General features: G+C 46.6%; 2 protein-coding genes and 1 pseudogene across 3 annotated transcripts; 2 read left to right on the top strand and 1 right to left on the bottom strand.

The window, feature by feature from the left end:
• Nucleotides 1-245: 245 nt before the first annotated feature.
• LOC136498890 (zinc finger CCCH domain-containing protein 55-like) lies at nucleotides 246-8,457 on the bottom strand (annotated as a pseudogene).
• Nucleotides 8,458-10,494: 2,037 nt separating this feature from the next.
• Nucleotides 10,495-14,213, top strand: LOC136502158 (protein GAMETE EXPRESSED 1-like). Of its 2 annotated transcripts, none has more exons than XM_066497631.1 (7): nucleotides 10,495-10,618; nucleotides 11,740-12,315; nucleotides 12,426-13,013; nucleotides 13,132-13,258; nucleotides 13,342-13,528; nucleotides 13,619-13,775; nucleotides 13,867-14,213. In XM_066497631.1, the coding sequence occupies exons 2-7, from the start codon at nucleotides 11,822-11,824 to the stop codon at nucleotides 14,186-14,188; spliced, it is 1,875 nt and encodes a 624-aa protein (XP_066353728.1). In that variant the 5' UTR covers nucleotides 10,495-10,618; nucleotides 11,740-11,821; the 3' UTR covers nucleotides 14,189-14,213. The 2 variants fall into 2 exon arrangements, with proteins under 2 accessions (XP_066353728.1, XP_066353727.1); XM_066497630.1 differs by lacking the exon at nucleotides 10,495-10,618 and adding an exon at nucleotides 11,452-11,542.
• Nucleotides 14,214-15,700: 1,487 nt separating this feature from the next.
• Nucleotides 15,701-16,533, top strand: LOC136499452 (protein GAMETE EXPRESSED 1-like). The gene is made up of 3 exons (XM_066495103.1): nucleotides 15,701-15,752; nucleotides 15,843-15,999; nucleotides 16,106-16,533. Exons 1-3 carry the CDS (start codon nucleotides 15,701-15,703, stop codon nucleotides 16,419-16,421), a joined length of 525 nt encoding a protein of 174 aa, XP_066351200.1. The 3' UTR covers nucleotides 16,422-16,533.
• Nucleotides 16,534-19,514: the final 2,981 nt, after the last annotated feature.

The raw sequence follows: 19,514 nt of genomic DNA, 5'->3' as shown, positions 1-19,514 counted from the left end.
ACTGAGCGACTGTAGTAGCCAGAGAGAGATGGTATCAGCCTAAACGGAGAGCGAAATGGTACCAGCCTAGACCGTGAAGGAGTGGATTAAAACCTGCCATGTGTGTCCACTCTACCCTCTGCATTACGCGAACATGCTGCTGTTTGGAACGCCTTATATATATACAACAATAGAAGTAGAAGTTATTACCAGCCACGATCAGCGTACAGCAGAAAGCCACAGCCCTGGGACATGGCGAATCGATGAGCACCAAACACATCACAGCATGCATGTAACCATGCCTCCTATAGTCCTATATTCATAAAAAAAATGGTCCACACAATGCATGATTCCGCTACACAATGTTCAATCCCCGAATAAAACAATTCTACAAAAGTTACAGTCAGATGTAGGAACGGCACCATTGCCCACAACCTGTCTACCAAACAACACGCTAAACTCTGAAACTGCAGAGAAAGACTGACGACTTTCGCCCCGGCGCGCCAACCCCGCTCCTACTTCACAAATCCTAAACCTCTGAGCACAGATGCACGCGGTGCTTCAAATCCTTCCAGACCTCGCGCAAAATGGGCGTCAGAATGTTATTGGCGAAACGTTATGCCTTGGCATACTTGCCAACATACGCCTGCACGCAATGCGACACAGCCAGAATGAGGTTAGAGCGCACAATGGAGAAAGATATCATCAGAAGAGCACAAGAGTGATGATGGAGGGGGCTGACTTCACCTGCACAAGCTTATTTAGTTTCTCCTTGGAGTAGGTCATGTAGATGTCAATCTTCTCTTTGGTTGGAGGGGTATTTTCCACAGTGCTTGTAACTTTGTCGACAACCTTCTTCACAATGGTTTTATGGACCTCCCTGCTCATCTGGCCATCTTTCCACGTTGGCTTCAGCGCTTCCTTTACAAAGTCCGCAAGTGCAACCTTGAACATCTTCAGTTGCTTAGAGTCCTTGCTCTTCTTATTATTATCACCGTCTTCATTAGCCTCTGCGTCGCTATTTTTCTTCTCTCCATTCTTGCTTTCTGGAGGCACGGTTTCCTTCACCACCGAAGCAGCCGCAGCGGGACCAACCAGTGCACCTGCATTAGGTAACAGCATAGAGTTGCCATTACTGCTACCTACGGCGATTGGTGTCTGGAAGCTCTGGAGAGCCTGCTGCTGCTGCTGCTGTTGAGGTGGAACGGGGAGACCAGGTTGGACTAGGCCTGTTTGTTGCTGCGCCCAGTGCCACTGATTGGGTTGGACAGCTGGTGGTACAGCAGATGAAGTGGCCATCAGGCTTGCATTCATATTAGGCTGCGATGATTGTAATCCAACTGTGCCAGCGCCAAAAGTGGTATTTCCAAAGTATTGTGCCAAGGATGCAGTAACTCGGCTAACTTCTTCGCTTTTCACAGCATTGTGAGAAACAGGAACTCCAGTCATATCAGCTGAACTGGAAGTTGGCACAACGGGTAACCCCTGCAAGGATTGACTTTGCACATGTGGAGACATTGGCTCGATCTCCATGTTGTGTATGCTTTGAGGACCACTGTCTTGACCCAACCTTGGCATGTCAATTGTCGCCTGAGTCTGCCCAGCATGCACAGCTGTTGGAATATTTGGTGGAACTTGACTGGCAACATTGAAATTATGCCCATTATAGCCGCCATGTTGGCCATGCCCCATATGAGAAGCCACTGGCTGGCCCTGCATGCTGGGAGTTGAGTTATTTGCAACTGCATGTGGAACTACAAACTGCTCTTGCCTGTTTTGATGTACAGGAAAGTTATTTTGTTGCACGTGGCTATTTGAAGGGAATGAGGATGTAACATTCTGCAATTGTGTGGTGACCGGAAGAGTTGGATGCACAGGAATATGAGGAATTGCATCATGTCTCTGAAATATTGGACCCTGGCTTTGCTCTGCTATAATATTAGCACTATGCACCCCCCCTGATTGAATGCTCAAATCTCCAATGCCTGAAGGAGCATTCTGACTGTCCATTTCAGATACCTTCTCATTATTCATGCTATGAGCAGTAGTCTGGACAGGAGTCAATAACTGTGGCTGTTGTGGAATAGCAACTTCATGTTTCTTTTGCCCTTGTGAACCAAATCTTCCTGAGGAATAATTTGGTACTGGCTCTTTCCAGCATCTTTTGAATGCCGGTTTTCATAATCATTGCGAGAATCATTTCTGCCAATACTAGAAATAGGATTTTCCCTGTCATCCCTGGATAAAATCTGAGAGGTTGCACGCACAGCATTATTTTGTTCACCCCGGTTTGAATAGTTTCCTCTTGCTGCATGCCCATCACTGTAATTCAAAGCCTCATCAGGTGCACTCACTCCTATCTGACTCTGGGGAGCTTCCTCATGGAGATATGGACAATTTTCACCACGGGCGACAACGACCTTCAGCAAAAACTTACAAGGGTTTTTATTTACCCTACGGTGCTCAGTCCTATTCCCATAGGATGAATCAGGGCCAACTCTATCATGGGCACTTTCCCTAGCCTCATCTCTCCATCTACCATGAGAAGCAGAATCACCATGCGCAAATAGGCAACTAGCACCTCTGATGCATTTCCCTTTGGCAAAATTAATGCATGGTGCAGGATACCGATAATCCCTTCGAGGTTCAGATCTTTCCCAAGGCCCATCATCATAACGATCTCGAGATTGCCTACTCCGCAGATAGTCATTTGGTTCTCTTGTATCCATAAACTCCTGCTCTGATACCCATACCTTTCCCTTGGGTCGGCAGGATAATGATCTTCAAATGGCCTGTGCCCACCATCTTCATGAAGGAACCTGCAATTTGAGCCTCTTCTGCACCTACCAGACACAAATCCCTACAGGGCCGAACAGGTCCTCCAGATGTTCTGCCTCTCTCAACCCTCCACTCAGATCCACGGTCAGCAAAATATGGACTTCTGCTCCTGCCTCTGCCTCGCCCTATACTCCTACTTCTGCTCCTACTTTTGTTTCTGCTTCTGCTTCTGCTTCTGGAACGACTCCTGTTCCTGTTGAAAGAAACACACATTGTAGAGAAAAGGTACTCCTAGTATACCAAGTCTTTCGATGACATTTCAAACAATGGAATTCTAGAAGTTGTGACTGACTCTTAAGTTAATATACCATCTTTCAGATCAAGGTTGATTAGAACAGGAGAGGTAGAGATTCTTTACAAGTACAACATAAATTATCAAGAACTACATTTTTCACTTCCTTGCTCCTACACTTCGTAGTGTCAGGAATACATTATGTTGCTTGTGTGTTAATACAGGTGGCGAAACTTATGGACCTCAAGTTTAATTTATTTTACAGAGTACTCGTAAAGTCCGTATTGGATACTTCCACTTCCATGATCAAAATTTGACACAAAAAATTTGTATCTGAGTTGTTTACACACTACAGGGACCACATAACCAAAGTGACAATATTTGTGCAGTCAATAAAATCAGTTGTTCAAACATACCTGCGTGATCTGTTCCAAACCCCCTTGGAGATGGACTTCGGCTGCGCTGCCTCCATGCATCTGGATCAGAAGGTGCCCTAGTAGAAGAATAACCACGACTAGGAGCTGTACCCCATCCATCACCACGTCTTCTGTCATCTGCAAATCTGTTCGTGCCTTGGTTACCAGCTGCCTTGCTCCACTCATTATTATCATGCTCATCAGCCATTCTAAGAGGCTGTGATCTTTCAGAGGATGCCTTAGGTTGTATTTCCTTCATATCTTTATTGAACCCATCAGCCTGTTCCTTCTCATGTCCAGCACCTCCCTGGTGCATGGACGTGTCAGGTTTTGTGTGTATATCGCCACCTTTACGGTGAACAACTGTCTTATCAGGAGACTCATCTTCACTGATCTCAACTACTTCATGAGATCCTTCTTTCGTGTCCCACTTGGAACGCTGTTTCCTGGTTTCACTAGTCATTCCAACCTCCTTTTGCTAACCTCTAAAAATATGGCTATGAAGTAGTTCCAAGTACAAGACCTCCCTTCTCCTTGCAAAAGTTCTTCTGAATCTCTGAAATAGCCAAGTGCTAATATGTATATAGTTACATTTAATCAAAGAACATACTTCTACAACAATAAAATTATCCTCTGAAGTCCCTAGATTCTAGATCTTCAAATCAAAAGTTTAAAACTGTAATGGAGTTTGTAAGTAGAAAACACTTTAAGCTAATTTAAAAATTATCAACTATGAACATCCCATTGGCAGGATGCGGCTAGCCAACTCCACAGGTATGCTCCCTACAACATGGCAGCTGTTTGTTGTCCAAAAATTTGGCAGTGGTGTCCAAAATTCTTCATGCCAAAATAAACCAGTCGGTGTCTAAAAATCCAATGACTCTAGCCCTTAAAGTCATCAACCAGAAATAGAAGAACTTTACCAATTAAGAAACTGCTGGGCAAGATTAAATACTGCTAAGCAAGACTAGAATATGCAGGATTCAGGAACGAAAAGATAGTGCAGTATCTAAGTCAGCACCGTGGCCAGCACAATCAGGAGACCATCTACCATGCAATGGAGCAACTGCGGTAGCACAGGTTGGAGGAAGCACAAAGGGATGTGCAAAATCCACGGGAACATTTGTTCAGACTCAACAACAGCCATACACAATGTAATAGTGCCAAGCACAAAATGGCACAAATGACACATGTGCACACAGACATTTGTTTCGGCAATGCATTTTCATTTATTAGTTCTGTTGCTTAATTGATTGTATTTTCTTTCTCTCTTTAATTAGGACTACTGATTGCATCTTCTTTAATGTCATCAATGTAGGGGACAGCTGAATGGGCATCACAGCATTTTTGACAGAACAGGAACTACCTGACACGCGAATATCGCTTAACGGCAAACCAAAGATTATCATCACAAACAATTCAATTTCATTCACCAGAGTATATAGCCCGATAAAGACATGTCAAAGAAATTTCTTTTTGCGCAGCTTTTCTCATTACAATTATTTCCCAATCAAGACACAACAACAACAACAAAGCCTTTAAGTCCCAAACAAGTTGGGGTAGGCTAGAGTTGAAACTCAGAAAAAGCAATCAAGGTTCAGGCACGTGAATAGCTGTTTTTCAGGCACTCCTATCTAAGGCTAAGTCTTTGGGTATATTCCATCCTTTCAAGTCTTCTTTTATTGCCTCTACCCAAGTCAACTTCGGTCTTCCTCTGCCTCTCTTCGCGTTACTATCCTGGCTTAGGATTCCACTACGCACCGGTGCCTTTGGAGGTCTCCGTTGGACATGTCCAAACCATCTCAACCGGTGTTGGACAAACTTTTCTTCAATTGGTGCTACCCCTAATCTATCACGTATATCATCGTTCCGAACTCGATCCCTTCTTGTATGACCGCAAATCCAACGCAACATACGCATTTCCGTGACACTTATCTATTGAACATGTCGTCTTTTCGTAGGCCAACATTCTGCACCATACAACATAGCAGGTTTAATCGCCGTCCTATAAAACTTGCCTTTTAGCTTCTGTGGTACCCTTTTGTCACATAGGACACCAGATGCTTGCCACTTCATCCACCCTGCTTTGATTCTATGGCTAACATCTTCATCAATATCCCCGTCTCTCTGTAGCATTAATCCTAAATATCGAAAGGTATCCTTCCTAGGCACTACTTGACCTTCCAAACTAATATCTTCCTCCTCCCGAGTAGTAGTGCCGAAGTCACATCTCATATACTCAGTTTTAGTTCTACTGAGTCTAAAACCTTTGGACTCCAAAGTCTCCCGCCATAACTCCAGTTTTTTATTCACTCCTGTCCGGCTTTCATCAACTAGCACTACATCGTCCGCAAAAAGCATACACCAAGGGATGTCCCCTTGTATGTCCCTTGTGACTTCATCCATCACAAAGGCAAACAGATAAGGGCTCAAAGTTGACCCTTGATGTAGTCCTATCCTAATCGGAAAGTCATCCGTGTCTCCATCACTTGTTCGAACACTAGTCACAACATTATTGTACATGTCCTTAATGAACCCGACGTACTTCGTTGGGACTTTATGTCTGTCCAAAGCCCACCACATAACATTTCTTGGTATTTTATCATAAGCCTTCTCCAAGTCAATAAAAACCATGTGTAGGTCCTTCTTCTCCCTATACCGCTCCATAACTTGTCTTATTAAGAAAATGGCTTCCATGGTTGACCAAATTGGTTCATAGAGACCCGCGTTATTGCTCTCAAGCGATGCTCGATAACTCTCTCCCATAGCTTCATAGTATGGCTCATCAACTTAATTCCCCGGTAATTAGTACAACTTTGAATATTCCCTTTATTCTTGTAGATCGGTACCAATATACTTCTCCTCCACTCGTCAGGCATCTTGTTCGATTGAAAAATATGGTTGAACAGCTTGGTTAGCCATACTATAGCTATGTCCCCGAGGCATCTCCACACCTCGATTGGGATACCATCCGGCCCCATCGCCTTACCTCCTTTCATCCTTTTCAACAAGTTGTCTCATTACAACTCAAATAGGCTATACAACCTTATCTTACAGGTAAAAAGAGGACTATAGTGCATGCTTTCTACACTCTCACATCTACAAATTTGCCGATCCTATCCAGAGAGTATTTCAAGCAGCAACTGCAGAAATCTTGGGCCGTTCGGCTTGGGCATCAACAAGTTGCATCAAAATTTTCTCCCTCAATTATTGAGTTGCAGAAGTTTTGCCAAACTTGGTGGCTACTTAAGGTTCAGTTGCTACTGGCTCTGATTGTCATGACCTGGGCACTGGTATTGTTAGCATTGCAATGAAGTTTCACCCTCAACTGCTGTTTTCCGGGAATTTTGCCAACTTGGTGGCAATTAACATTTCATTTGTTTCTTTAAATAATTGCTAGCTAGAGTCTTGAGGACTAAACCAAAAGGCCAGAAACTCCAAAAAGTGGCATTTACAAAATCCTTCCTGCATATGAGAAAGATAATTCTATCAGCTCCCATGAATTCCTTCCGTTTACTCGCTACGACAACCATCTCTCAGTGACCTTTTTAGGCACATGACAACCATAAGGTTAAATTGCCTAAAAAACTGTGTACCCACTGACCATAGTTAATTCCTCTTAACGAGATAAAATAGGATTGCTAAGTCGGTAAGATTTTACTAGAAATGTTTTTTTGTGTGCAAGATTTACATTATCCACAACAACAGTTAGGTCAATGCACAGGAAAACTTAAGAGACTGAACCACGCTTTCTTCGCATTTCCTAAGGGAAGATACTAGACGACCCATTCAGTCAATGATAATCACAAATAAAGACTACAGAACCAAACAAATACCCTGGTCACAACAAAACTATAAAGGTGCACTGGATTCACTAGTCAATTACATGTTATCCAGAAAGAGCAGTAGTTTAATTTTCAGAGTGAAGGCTTACAAAAAGTTTTAGGGTGTCCCATGTAGCAAGTCAAGAAGCTACTAATCTAACCAGGAAATGAACAGACCACACGATTTGCTTGTTGAGAGAGGAAGAAAGAGACGAAAGAGTAGCATAAATACCAACCTGAGTTGTACTTGGCAGTGTCCCTGAGATGATGAGTCAGTCAGGCACCACAGCTCCGAATCTACCAAAAGAAATCATGAGACCTGACAGCGCTTACTTTCCATCTGACAGATAAGGCACAGAGAAGAGCTTGTTATAAACCACGAAAGACTTCAAATTGATCATCTACGCCAAACTTAACACTGGAAAACTGACAATAGAAAGCCAGACTGGGACCAATCATGGACGAAATTCAGGCATATATCCATGAATGGCACTAACAAGATTACATCATGTGCATGTGAATCACCAGTCTAGTCTACAGGACTGAGTGCTCAAGACAAAGGGGGAAAAAAGGAGACTTTGGGGTCAACCAAAACGAGAAATTCTTCTCGCAGTGCAAAATACAGATGCCCAGCCTATAATAAGCAACAGAAAGGTGCGAGATTCTATAACACGCTCACACTAAAGCACCTAAAGCACAGTGGATTTACAACAAGGACGGCATAGAACGACGAAACTCAGCCTAGGGTACGCGACTCAAGCGCGCGCTCGGAGCAAAGGGAATTACTCGTATCAGCAGCAGCAAAACCCCCCAACAGTAATGCAACCCTGCCGTTAGCAAACGAGGGGAACGCGCGTAAACCCTAGGGGGCAAATCTCGGACACGGTGGGGGGCGCAAAAACCTCGACTTTGGATGCAAGAAATAGAGAACCAATTGGGGGGTGATAGCTTGGGAGGGACGGAAAGAGAGGATTCCGCGAGGGGGTGCACGGTCGAGGAATCCGTCGACGCAAAGCAATAGGGTTCCTTACCGCCTAGCGAAGGAAGCAGTCCGCGTGCGGGCAGATCTCCACGCGTCCGCGCCGCCGGCCGGCCCACGCCACCCGGTAGCGGGAGGTGGGAAAGGAGTGCGGCCAATTGCGCGGAGGCGAAGGTAGTGGCGGCTGGAGGTGGAGGGGGCAGGCGGAGTGGCGGCGTCGAGGCGGCGGTCAGCTGGGGCAGGGGAACGGGGAGAGCGCTCGATTCGTTAGGGCAACAGAGTGGGGAGAGTTTATTCCTTTTTGTTTTTATATAAAATAAAATATTCTTTTCCGCTTTTGTTTTGCTTTCTGGTTCGAACCCGAAATAACCGTTTGCCATATCAGCATGCTCGACGGCTGACGTGAGCTTTCTTCCAAATTGGGCCACCAACGAAAAAAAATGAGAGACGTTTACATCCTCTTATAGTTTAATTTACAGTGAATCGTTATGCTTGTGTTCTATCCCCGCTGTTTTAAATTACAAGTTATTTTAATTTTATCTTAAGGTAGACTTTTTTTAAAAGATTTAATCAAGTTTTATAGAAAAAATACGTAAACATCTATAGCTTCAAACTACATCTATTAGATACACCGTGACATATATTTCAATAGTGTATTTATTTGATTTTTTCAATAAATTAAGTCAAAATTAGATAAGTTTCAATCGAACAAAGCTAAGATAGCTTAAAGTTTAATGTGGGTAGAATAATAATTTAGAAAACAGATGTGTTTGTTAATAGTGAAGTTCTACCCAACACCAACTAACACGGTAGTCAATGTCACTAGGCCAACAACAGGCCGCCAAATCTATAAATTCCCCCGCCATCTAACCCATTTGACTAAGTCCAAAACTGACTCTCCTGACTCTCAACTCTCGAGCAACCAGAAGTAGCCAACCTCAACACGAGTACACACAGAGGCAGAGCCAAGGTCCAGCGAATTCGGTCACCCTGGTCTGCTGCCCAGGCTCCCTTGCCACTAACGCCTTAGATCCAAGCGGGCCAACAGGCCTAAAAATAGGATTACTGGGGCATTACGAGAGCAATACCCTAATCAACACACTCTTGAAAACTCATGGCTCCGCCATTGCACAACGACGCACACCACATACACGCATCCAACAAACCACCTTCCCCCACGCGCTCATCGCCCATGCAGGCACACTTAGAAATTGAACTGTATATAGTTTAAATTAAATGCATCGGTGGTTTGGGAATAATTTAGCTTGAGAAGAACTTGTAAAAGTCTGAACCATAGGTTTGGGATCTTACTTATAGAATCCCTAAAATTAGGCTTTATCTATATATTGTGCAGTAATAATTTAACAGATTATATTATAGACTAATTTAACAGCAATATTTATTGTCCTAAAACTAGGCTTATGCTGTTTATGATGTTTGGCTTTGTTGAGATGGGAAGCGTAGTGTTATATTTGATATGGACTCCTTGATTTAATATTTAGTTCGTCATAAAATTCAAAAGTATATATTGTTCTCTTGTTCGATTAGTCTCATAATAATTTCTAAACTCTCTCATCAACGTAGAGGCTCCTTCAATTTTGAAGCTCCGAAGAAGATTATCGGTTTAGTCTTTGATGTACTCTTATTCTTTTTTAGAAGTAGTTTCGTGTCTTACTCCCTCCGTTCGAAATTATAAGTCACTTTGATTTTTTTGGTTCATCCATTTTGCTATTTATCTAGATATATTATTAAATCTAAATGCATAGTAAAATAAATGTACCAAAAAAATTAAAGCGGCTTATAATTTGGAACAGAGGAAGTATTATTTATCTTTTATACTATCATTTGTTTTATTTGATATATATCAAAATTGAGGCACTCTTTTGAGTGTCTTTTGTCAAAGAGAAAGGGTAAGAACTTTAAAAAAAACAACAATGAGCCGGAATGTGAACCAAGCAACTACCACGGTGACTTTTTGCATTGAGTTGTAAAATTGACAAGCTTGCACATATGAGTAGCGTTGAACTATTTGGCATATATTATTTATTTATTTATTTATGTCCACCTCATGAGCATTACGACTTTACGAGTGACCAAATTTTGCAGCCCAGTGTAGACACGTCACACGTAGCAAGCCCAGGAACGGGTGCCTCTTCGTCTCTGGCTGTTCGATAGGTTCTCATTGCTAAGGTGCCGTGCCTCTTCGCGTGTGAACCTGAACACCATGGACAATCCCTGAATCCCCATTCTGCGCTGCTGCTTCATTTCTTCGTCTTGGCAGTTGGCACCGCAGTTGCAGTTGCAGCCCCAACATCAACATCGACGACGCGGATCGACGAACTTACCCGCGGTAAATCTGTGAGCTTCTTCTTCCACTTTTTTTTTTTTTTTGGTTCAAGTCCTAAGAACTCCCCTGGCTCTGAAACTGCACTCTGTGGAGTCCTTTTTAAACAATTACAGTAGGAAACGAAACTGGAGTTCTTGAAACATTTGATTCGATCATTCACAGTCAGTCATTTTTCATATAAAAAAAACTCCATTCATTTCAAGGCCATTTAGGTTTATGCGTGCTTCGTCGGATTAATCTTAGCACAAATCCTCGATGCCAATGTGCCTGGGAAGCTGACATGGACCGGCCCCTAGGCGGCGGAATTGCGAATAGGAATTGCGGCAGTCTAGTCCCTCCCTGTCCGCCGCTAGGCTGTCGTCGATCGCCGTTCGCCGAGGCTTGCGGCGGTAGCCACAGCGCCACCGCCTCACATTTGCGCCGACTTAACTGCAATTAAGCGGGTTGCTTAACTGTAGCTCCCTTGCCGGGAACGGCACCTAATTAACAAGACGGCAGGAGATCTACCAGGCCTCATCGGCTTGGCATCCATCCCATATTGCCATTACCTTGCTGCTAATCGCTTCGTTGTTCATTTGTGCCTGTCAGTGAGAGTGGGTCTCTTTCACCTGTGGCGTCGAATTCAAAAGGTCCAAACCGACTCTGTTTTTTTTTTCTTTTGGAAACATTTGATTGGCTCTCCCGCCCTGAATGTGAACATGTGATGTGACAGCCACCTCTTGATCTCCCTCTGCTGCCTTGCCGGCGAAGAAACACAGCTGTGACCGCGACTCTTAAGAGGAAGCCATTCACGCCGCAGGCCCTCCCAAGTTAGCAACAACTCATTGCTTGCGCCGCAATTACCTTTCGTTCTTCAATCTTGATTGGAGAATTTCGTCTAGTTCTTGTCCATTCTTGTCTGAATTTTGCAGCAGCGACTCTGTTTAGGTTGTTACTCGTTTCATCATATTTTCCCTCTGAAATAACTTGCTTTTTGAGGAACGTCACAAATAACCGACATCAAGAGAACTCTCTTGATGACCCGATTGGGTGTTTTAATCCAGAGCAATATGAACATAAGAATATGTATGAAATTGACGGTTTTTTATGATATGATACCCTTCTCTGATTCTTCCTTGGCACAGGGACTGCTGACCCGCTGATTTTAAGCTGCCAAGATATAAACATCACTTATTGCCGGCGCCAAGATCAGTTACCCGTACAATCATGTCAAGAAACGTGTGGGCTGTGCTGGTGATTTTGATCTGCATCTTGGTTTGCCCCGTGAGGATCCGTGGATTCTCATGGAACATCTTCTCCTCCTCCTCGTCTACGGCCACGGGCGGCGACGACCGCGCTCCGATGATGGAGCTCGACGGCGCGGTGGCCGACTTCGCCATGGACGAAGCCAACAATGACCCCAGAGGGCTCAAGTTGCTGGAGAACGCGCGGGACAAGCTCGCCGGGCCGAGGAACTGCTGGCAGGAGGCGTACCGGAAGCTCTTCGCCAGCTGCGGCGAGATCATGGCCGACAAGGAGAGGCAGTCGCGCCTGGCGTGGCACCTCACCGGCTGCTTCCAGGAGGACTCGGGGCGGCCGCCCTTCCCGTCCTGCGCAGAGGGCTCCAAGATGGTGCACTGCCGCAAGCGTCTGAGTGAATCGGAAGGCAAGGTCTTCCTAGAGTTCTTCTTGGAGACCAACACCCTGTGCCACCAATTGCAGTAAGTTTAGTGTTTAGTTTTCTCTCCTGGCATTCAATTGCTGATGATATGTTTCCTGTACTAAACTTCACGCTATCTTTTTCTTGTCTTCGTTTGATTTATTCGTTCAGGGCGGAAGCTTTCAAGCACAACACTGAGAGACTCATCAATGACCTCACAAGGACATCGAAGTCCGCCGAGGAGAAGCTCGAGGTGATCGAGGAGAGGTCAGATCAGATCATCAAAGAGTCCAGTAAAGTTAAGGACACACTGGCATCGATCGAAATGCAAGCAGACAACCTGGCAGAGGCGTCAAAGCACGTCGGGGAGCGGATCAACGATGTGCTGGTTCACTCGAAGTCCGTCTTTGAGCAGTCTAAGGAGATCGCTACCACTCAGGCAGAACTGAGTAAAGGGCAAACGGAGATGAAGGAGAAGATTGAGGCCGGTATGGTGCGCGTTGAGGAATCATATGAAAGACTAGGAAATGGGATGGATAAGCTAAAAGAAGAGACTGGATATGTGAAAAGGGAAATTGAAAATGTTGGTGAGTCAATGTCTTCAAAGATGCAGGATTTGCAGCGCACTGCTGATGACATTGGGAGTGTTGCTGGCAAGTCGGTGGAGAACCAAAAGCAGCTACTGAATGGACAGAACCAGGCCATGGATGGATTGAATAAGCTCCACAGCTTTCAAGAACAAGCTCTTGAAGAAAGCAGGTATTATGATATTCATATTCATATGTACCGTTCCTTTTGTATTGTTCTTGAATATTGATAAATGTTTGTTGCACGTCTAATAGAAAAAAAAAGATATTGATTAAGTTATCAATGGCAGGGAAACAATTCAGAAACTCGCACAGTTTGGCCAGCGTCAGCAGGAGGAGCTACTGTCCCGGCAAGAACAAATCCGGCAAGCTCATGAGCATCTCATCCAAAATTCTCACTCCATACTGGAAGCACAGGTTCGTTCTTATATCTCATTTTGAAATTATGACTAACTTTACATGTTCGCTTATATTTACTGAACTTTTTTTCATATACACAGGAAGAGTTCAGAGCAAAGCAGGCTAACATTTTTGCTGCTCTGGACAAGCTGTACATCCTGCACAATGCCATTCTAGCCGAGTCTCGCTTCATCAAGGCCTTCTTCTTCTACTGCTGCATTGTGTTCCTCGTCTACATGCTCACCAGCGCAAAGCAAACGTTCGGCATCCGGGGCCAGCTCTACTTTGGTATGATATGATTTCACTACAGAACTTGAAAACTTATCATCAATTAAATTAAATTTGAATGCCCATTTGGCTAACATTTTGCCCCCGCAGGTCTGTGCATTACACTTCTACTGGAGATTGGGTTGATCAAAATCGGCGCCGACGACTTCGACAAGCAATTCTGGGTCATGTCCAAGGTGTTCTTGGTCCGAATGGTGTTCCTCGGCGCTGCCACTCTTCAGATCCTGCACTCCGTATTCACCTACAGGTACGTGGTAAACAAAGGCCTCTGCTACAATATTACACAACGCTCAGTGAGTGGCCTTTGCTGCAATTATAACTTTTTTTTTACCATTCAGGGACTACGAAGTGCTGAACCACGGGCTGCTCCAGACGCTGGTGGAGAAGGTCCGGGCGCTGGAGGAAAACGCCTGCGGGAGGGCGCCGTCGTACAGCTCACCGGAATCGGAGGAGGAGGAGAGCCTGAGGGACTACTCGTGGGTCTTCGACGACGAGCTGGCAGACGAGGTGGACAGCAAGATGGACCCAACATACGTCCTGCCGCCGGAGCGGTCGCCTCCAACCCGAAGGCGCAACGGAGTCGTCGTGGCGGAGGAGATCGGCGAGAACTCAATCACAACGTCGTTCTCCCGGAAGTACAATCTGCGGCCACGAAAATAGGCAGCGGTCTGGTTTTTCAGTTCGGAAAAAGAGCTATTTTCAGTGCCGCGTCAGACGTTGACGAAAATTTTATTTACACGTTGGGGTCTAGCACATTTTGATGAAGCTTTCATTTTCTGAAATAAAATTATGGCTTGGTTCGCTTGTGTTATGGGCCGAACTTTTTCAGTGAATGGACAATGTGCTATTTAGCATTTTGCAATTTTCCAGCTTCCATCCGAAGTGCTTGTGTGATGCCTTTCGTTTTGTTTGACCGAAGAGGAAGATGTGTTATTATTGTAGTCTAGAAAGGAATAAATATGTCCAAGAAAGGCCCAGACCAATATCTTTCTATGTGGGGACTCTGATTTGACGGTGTCGAGCTTGTTGGAAGAGAAAGGCCAGCGCCTGGACATTCGACTGGCATCCGGACGCCCGCGACGCAAGTCTATTTCACATGGGTCCCGCGCCGTTATGTGTCCCGCGCCCAGTCCATGTCCCGTGTTCATACCGTGGCCCATGCCGCTTCATGTCCCGCCCACACTGTGGCGTGCGCGCTTCGTGTCCCATGCCTGTCGCTCGCACCCTCTCCACACTCACCCGTATGCAGGCGGGCCTAGCAGTTATAGCAGGTGGCTGCTGCAATGGGCTCCACTACAACATATGCGATATCAGATCTATTTTTGTAATATCTAGAGAAAACATTAGCATATACGTCCGAAACAGTTGAACACTTGCAGCATACATCTAAAACACGAGAAAACACGTCTTGAAAACATATGAAATATCTAGATGGAACACTTACAATATAAATGTGAAACATATGTAACACCTAGATAAAACACTTTCAACATAAGTGTGAAACATATGCAACAACCATATAAAACATATACAACATCCATTGAAACATTTGAAACATTTTGAACAGACGATTGCAACATACGTGTATAGTCATTACAACATATGCAATATCCCAATCTACTTTTGCAACATCCACATTAAACACTTGCAACATGCATATGAAATACCCGAAACACTTGAAACATACGCTTGGAAGGGAGCGCGAGGTGTAGCTGGAGAAGCCCGCTCCAGGTCTGGCCACCCCGGTCTCGTGATGTCGCGAGATAAGGTCGAGCGTCATGGTGGCGCCGGCGTCAACAGCGGCCACAACCTCTTGGTGGGGAACGGCGGCGTCGGCAGCACCTCGACGTGACGAGGGACGCGACACGGCGCTCAAGGGCGGGGATTGGGCACGGCGCGACGACGCGGAGTGGGCGTGGCGGGGGATGGAGCACGTCACGACAGCAGATGTGGCGCGGCTTGACGCGGGATTGGGGCGCCACCGGGAGGCGGCTTGGGGCGAGCGAACGGCACGGTGACCCGCGACGAGAGTTGAGGATTTTCTGTCGGTTGTCAAAGCTAGAGTAGATAGAGAAAAGAGCGTAGATAGACCTATTGAGCCGATCGGTTTGCTGGAGCGAGCGAACGTTCCATTGCTGGAATATCTATTGCTGCATTGTGTTCCTCGTCTACATGCTCACCAGCGCAAAGCAAACGTTCGGCATCCGGGGCCAGCTCTACTTTGGTATGATATGATTTCACTACAGAAATTGAAAACTTATCATCAATTAAATTAAATTTGAATGCCCATTTGGCTAACATTTTGCCCCCGCAGGTCTGTGCATTACGCTTCTATTGGAGATTGGGTTGATCAAAATCGGCGCCGACGACTTCGACAAGCAGTTCTGGGTCATGTCCAAGGTGTTCTTGGTCCGAATGGTGTTCCTCGGCGCTGCCACTGTTCAGATCCTGCACTCTGTATTCACCTACAGGTACGTTGTAAACAAAGGCCTCTGCTACAATATTACACGGCGTACATCTACAAGCTTAGTGATTGGCCTTCGCTGCAATTATAACTTCTTTTTACTTATCATTCAGGGACTACGAAGTGCTGAACCACGGGCTGCTCCAGACGCTGGTGGAGAAGGTCCGGGCGCTGGAGGAGAACGCCGGCAGGAGGGCGCTGTCGTACGGCTCAGAGTCGGAGGAGGAGAGCATGAGGGACTACTCGTGGGTCTTCGACGAGCTGGCAGACGAGGTGGACAGCAAGATGGACCCAACATACGTCCTGCCGCCGGCAGAGCGGTCGCCTCCAACCCGAAGGCGCAACCAAGTCGTCGCGGCGGAGGAGATCGGCGAGAACTCTATCACAACGTCGTTCTCCCGGAAGTACAACCTGCGGCCACGGAAATAGGCAGCGGTCTGGTTTTTCAGTTCGGAAAAAGAGCTATTTTGAGTGCCGCGTTAGATGTTGACAAAGAAAATTTTATTTACACGTTGGTCTAGCACATTTTGATGAAGCTACCATTTTCTGAAATAAAATTATGCTGGAGAAACTTTGAGTGGTATTTAGCATTTTGCAATTTTCCTGGTTCCATCCGAGGGGCTTCAGTGATGCCTTTTTCTTTTTTTGACCGAAGAGGAAGATGTGTTATTATTGTTTTCCTTTTCATATTAGGAAGACGCGGCAAAAATATGTCCAAGAAAGGACCGGACCAATATCTTTCTATGTGGATTCGATCTGACGGTGTCCATTTTTTTTTGAAAGCTGGAAAGGCCGGCGAAGGGGCGCGGCGTCCTTGAAGCCGATCGAGTTTCATCTGGGCCTGTTCTCTATTCCTAGAGAAAGACCTATCATGTCGAGCTCTTTTTTTTTTGTTTCCTGGAGCGTTCTAGCATATATCAAGAAAAAAAAGTGAGGATTATTTCTCCTCTTCTTTATCCCTTCATTCAAAACCAACAAATCGTTGACAGGGAAGCGTATTATTATGACATTAATCAATACTAACAGCAATGAATCAAAGAATCAATGCAAATATGCCAATACATAAAACAAAACAAAGAACCAACTAATGATGAATCGTCGATGAACCAACTGGACGACGGATCATCGAGCTGAGCTAGTAGTCCGTCCTCCTGCTCTTGTAGCTCTCGGCGGCGTTAACGGCGGCGCCGGCGCCGGCGCCGTCCGTCTCCCGCTGCTCCAGCGCCCTCTTGGTCTTGGTCTTGGCCCCCCGCGTCGTCCTTAGCCGCCACTGCCGTCTCCTTTTTCGCCTGCAGCTCGCGGAGCACGACGGCCCTGAGCGCGTGGAGCCGCCGCTGGTGCGCGGCCAACTCGCGCGGGCACATCGAGGACACGTCCCTCGCCACCGCGCGGCCGATCATGCCCCGCAGCCGCTCCTCCCGGGCGACGCCGATGAGCTCGTGCGCCACCGCGGTGCCGTCGGGGCGGAACGCGACCGTGCTCACGGTGACGCCGTGCTCGCGCGCCACGGCCCGGGCCTCCGACAGAAGCTCCGCGTGCTTCGACGCGAACAGCGCCGCCTCTACCTGCTGCTGCTGCTGCCCGGTCACCACAGGGGCGGCTCCGGCTGCAGCCATGCCTCTTGTTGTTGGCGCTTGTCGATGATGGGGGATTGCCGGCTTGCCGCGCTCTTGCTTCTCTCTCCTGCGTGATATGCGATAATAATGACGAAAATCGAAGGATTATGCGCAGCCCATTATTAAGTATTAGGTATGTATATAAGCCACGATTAGTCCGCGTCGGACTAGTTAACCACAACATTAACGAGTCGTAATTGATAGCGTTTCCGGGTATAATTAGGACTAATTAATATTCGTAATTCAATTAAATATCACGCTTTAAAAAAAAGGCTCAACATTTTTTTATAAAGAAAAAACACACCAAACAGAACGGGAAGAGCCGGTCCGGGCACCGCCCTAGCCACGCTCCAGAAATAAAGGTTGTGTTTGGTTTCCTGGCCAACTTCTCGCCTAGCTGGAATTTTAGCCTGGACAGCTTTAGCCTGCTTCCATCCAGAACTCCTAATTGCCTGGTTTATTTTGATACAAACACCTCTTCTCTGAATTGGTAAGGTTACCCCTTTGAGACATTTCGTCGAACACAAGTGGTGGGGCTAAAACCAGCCGTAGGCTCCGTTCGCTGGTGTGGAAACTGGCTGAAAAACACTATTCCGGCTGAATTGTTGTGAGAGAAAAATACTGTTCCGACTAAAAAAAGAAGCCGAACAAGCTAAATATGGGGTAAGGACGTGTTGAAACTGCAATAATACTATTCTTGGGACACACTGGATTTGAACTAGCCATGCTCCTCTTAACTATCAGAAAACGGCGACAGTAGCACATTTGCTGCATAGATAAATACCGACGCCCTCTATCAGCGTTTGCATGAACAGAACAAAGAGAGTGAATTGAACAGTAAGATTCAGATAGCAAAATGAGCAGCATCGCAGTTACATCGTTTTATTAAATAACACGACTAGCTAGCTAATTACTACACATTCATGGAGTTCTCTCAGGCGAGGCTTGTTGCAGGTCCCAGACTGAACGCTCTCTCCTGAGTTCATGGCTGCACGCGTGCGGTGTCAAATTTTGTCATCAGAAGCACATCACTCCATGAAGTTATATACGAGGAACTCCACCCAGAAATCCTCTGAGTACATCCTCTGCTCCAATGGCACTCGCTTCCTCCCTTTCAGCTCCTCAAATGCCTCCTCTGTTCGTCCAGCCCGACACATCTCCTCTGGCTTCCTACCGCAATCAACCATATCTAGCAGCAAACCTTCATTCCAATGCCAATGCTGACACAGCGATCATGTACACGCCTCCAGATGGTACAAATCCCTTTTCCCTCGTCTCTGCAAAATACTCCATCCCCTTGTCCCATCTCATCTCTGCAAAATACTCCAAAATCACATGCTGTTCTTCTCGAGAGCCGGGCCTTCCCTGCCGCCGCCACCGCCACCACCTGGCTCACCTCCACCTCGACCCGCGCCACCACCACCACGTCCACATCCACCTCTGCTGCTGCCACCACCACCACGGCGCCCACCTGCTCGCTCCCGCGCCGCCGGCCCACCTCCACGACAACCAGCAGCGGCACCCGGCTCCCTTGACCAGCACCTACCCGACTGCGGCGCCTGGGCAGCCGGAGCCGCCCCGCGCCGCCGTAAGAGAGCGGAACGCCACCGCCGCGCTCGAATGCCCTTCCCCGCGGGCGGGCGAACACGCGGAGGAGCTCGCGGTCCTCTTCGGCATCCTCTTCCTCCGCCTGCGGGCGGTGCGGTGAGGAACCGGAAGCAAGGGAGGTGGCGCGGTGACGAACAGGACGGGAGGTGATGCGAACGAATCACGCGGCTGGCTCTGGTCTGGCCAGCCAAAAACGGCCGCCGCGGCCGTTCTCCCACGAGTGTGGGCCAGCCCAAGCCAGGCCCCAGCCCCTCACTATCTCCAACAGCTCAGGCAAAAGTGACACATACCTAAAATC

This window comes from Miscanthus floridulus, chromosome 13, assembly GCF_019320115.1.
Source record: "Miscanthus floridulus cultivar M001 chromosome 13, ASM1932011v1, whole genome shotgun sequence".
Lineage (NCBI taxonomy): Eukaryota > Viridiplantae > Streptophyta > Magnoliopsida > Poales > Poaceae > Miscanthus > Miscanthus floridulus.
Note: the sequence above shows the minus strand (reverse complement) of the source record. Positions and strands in the feature narration are given on the sequence as shown.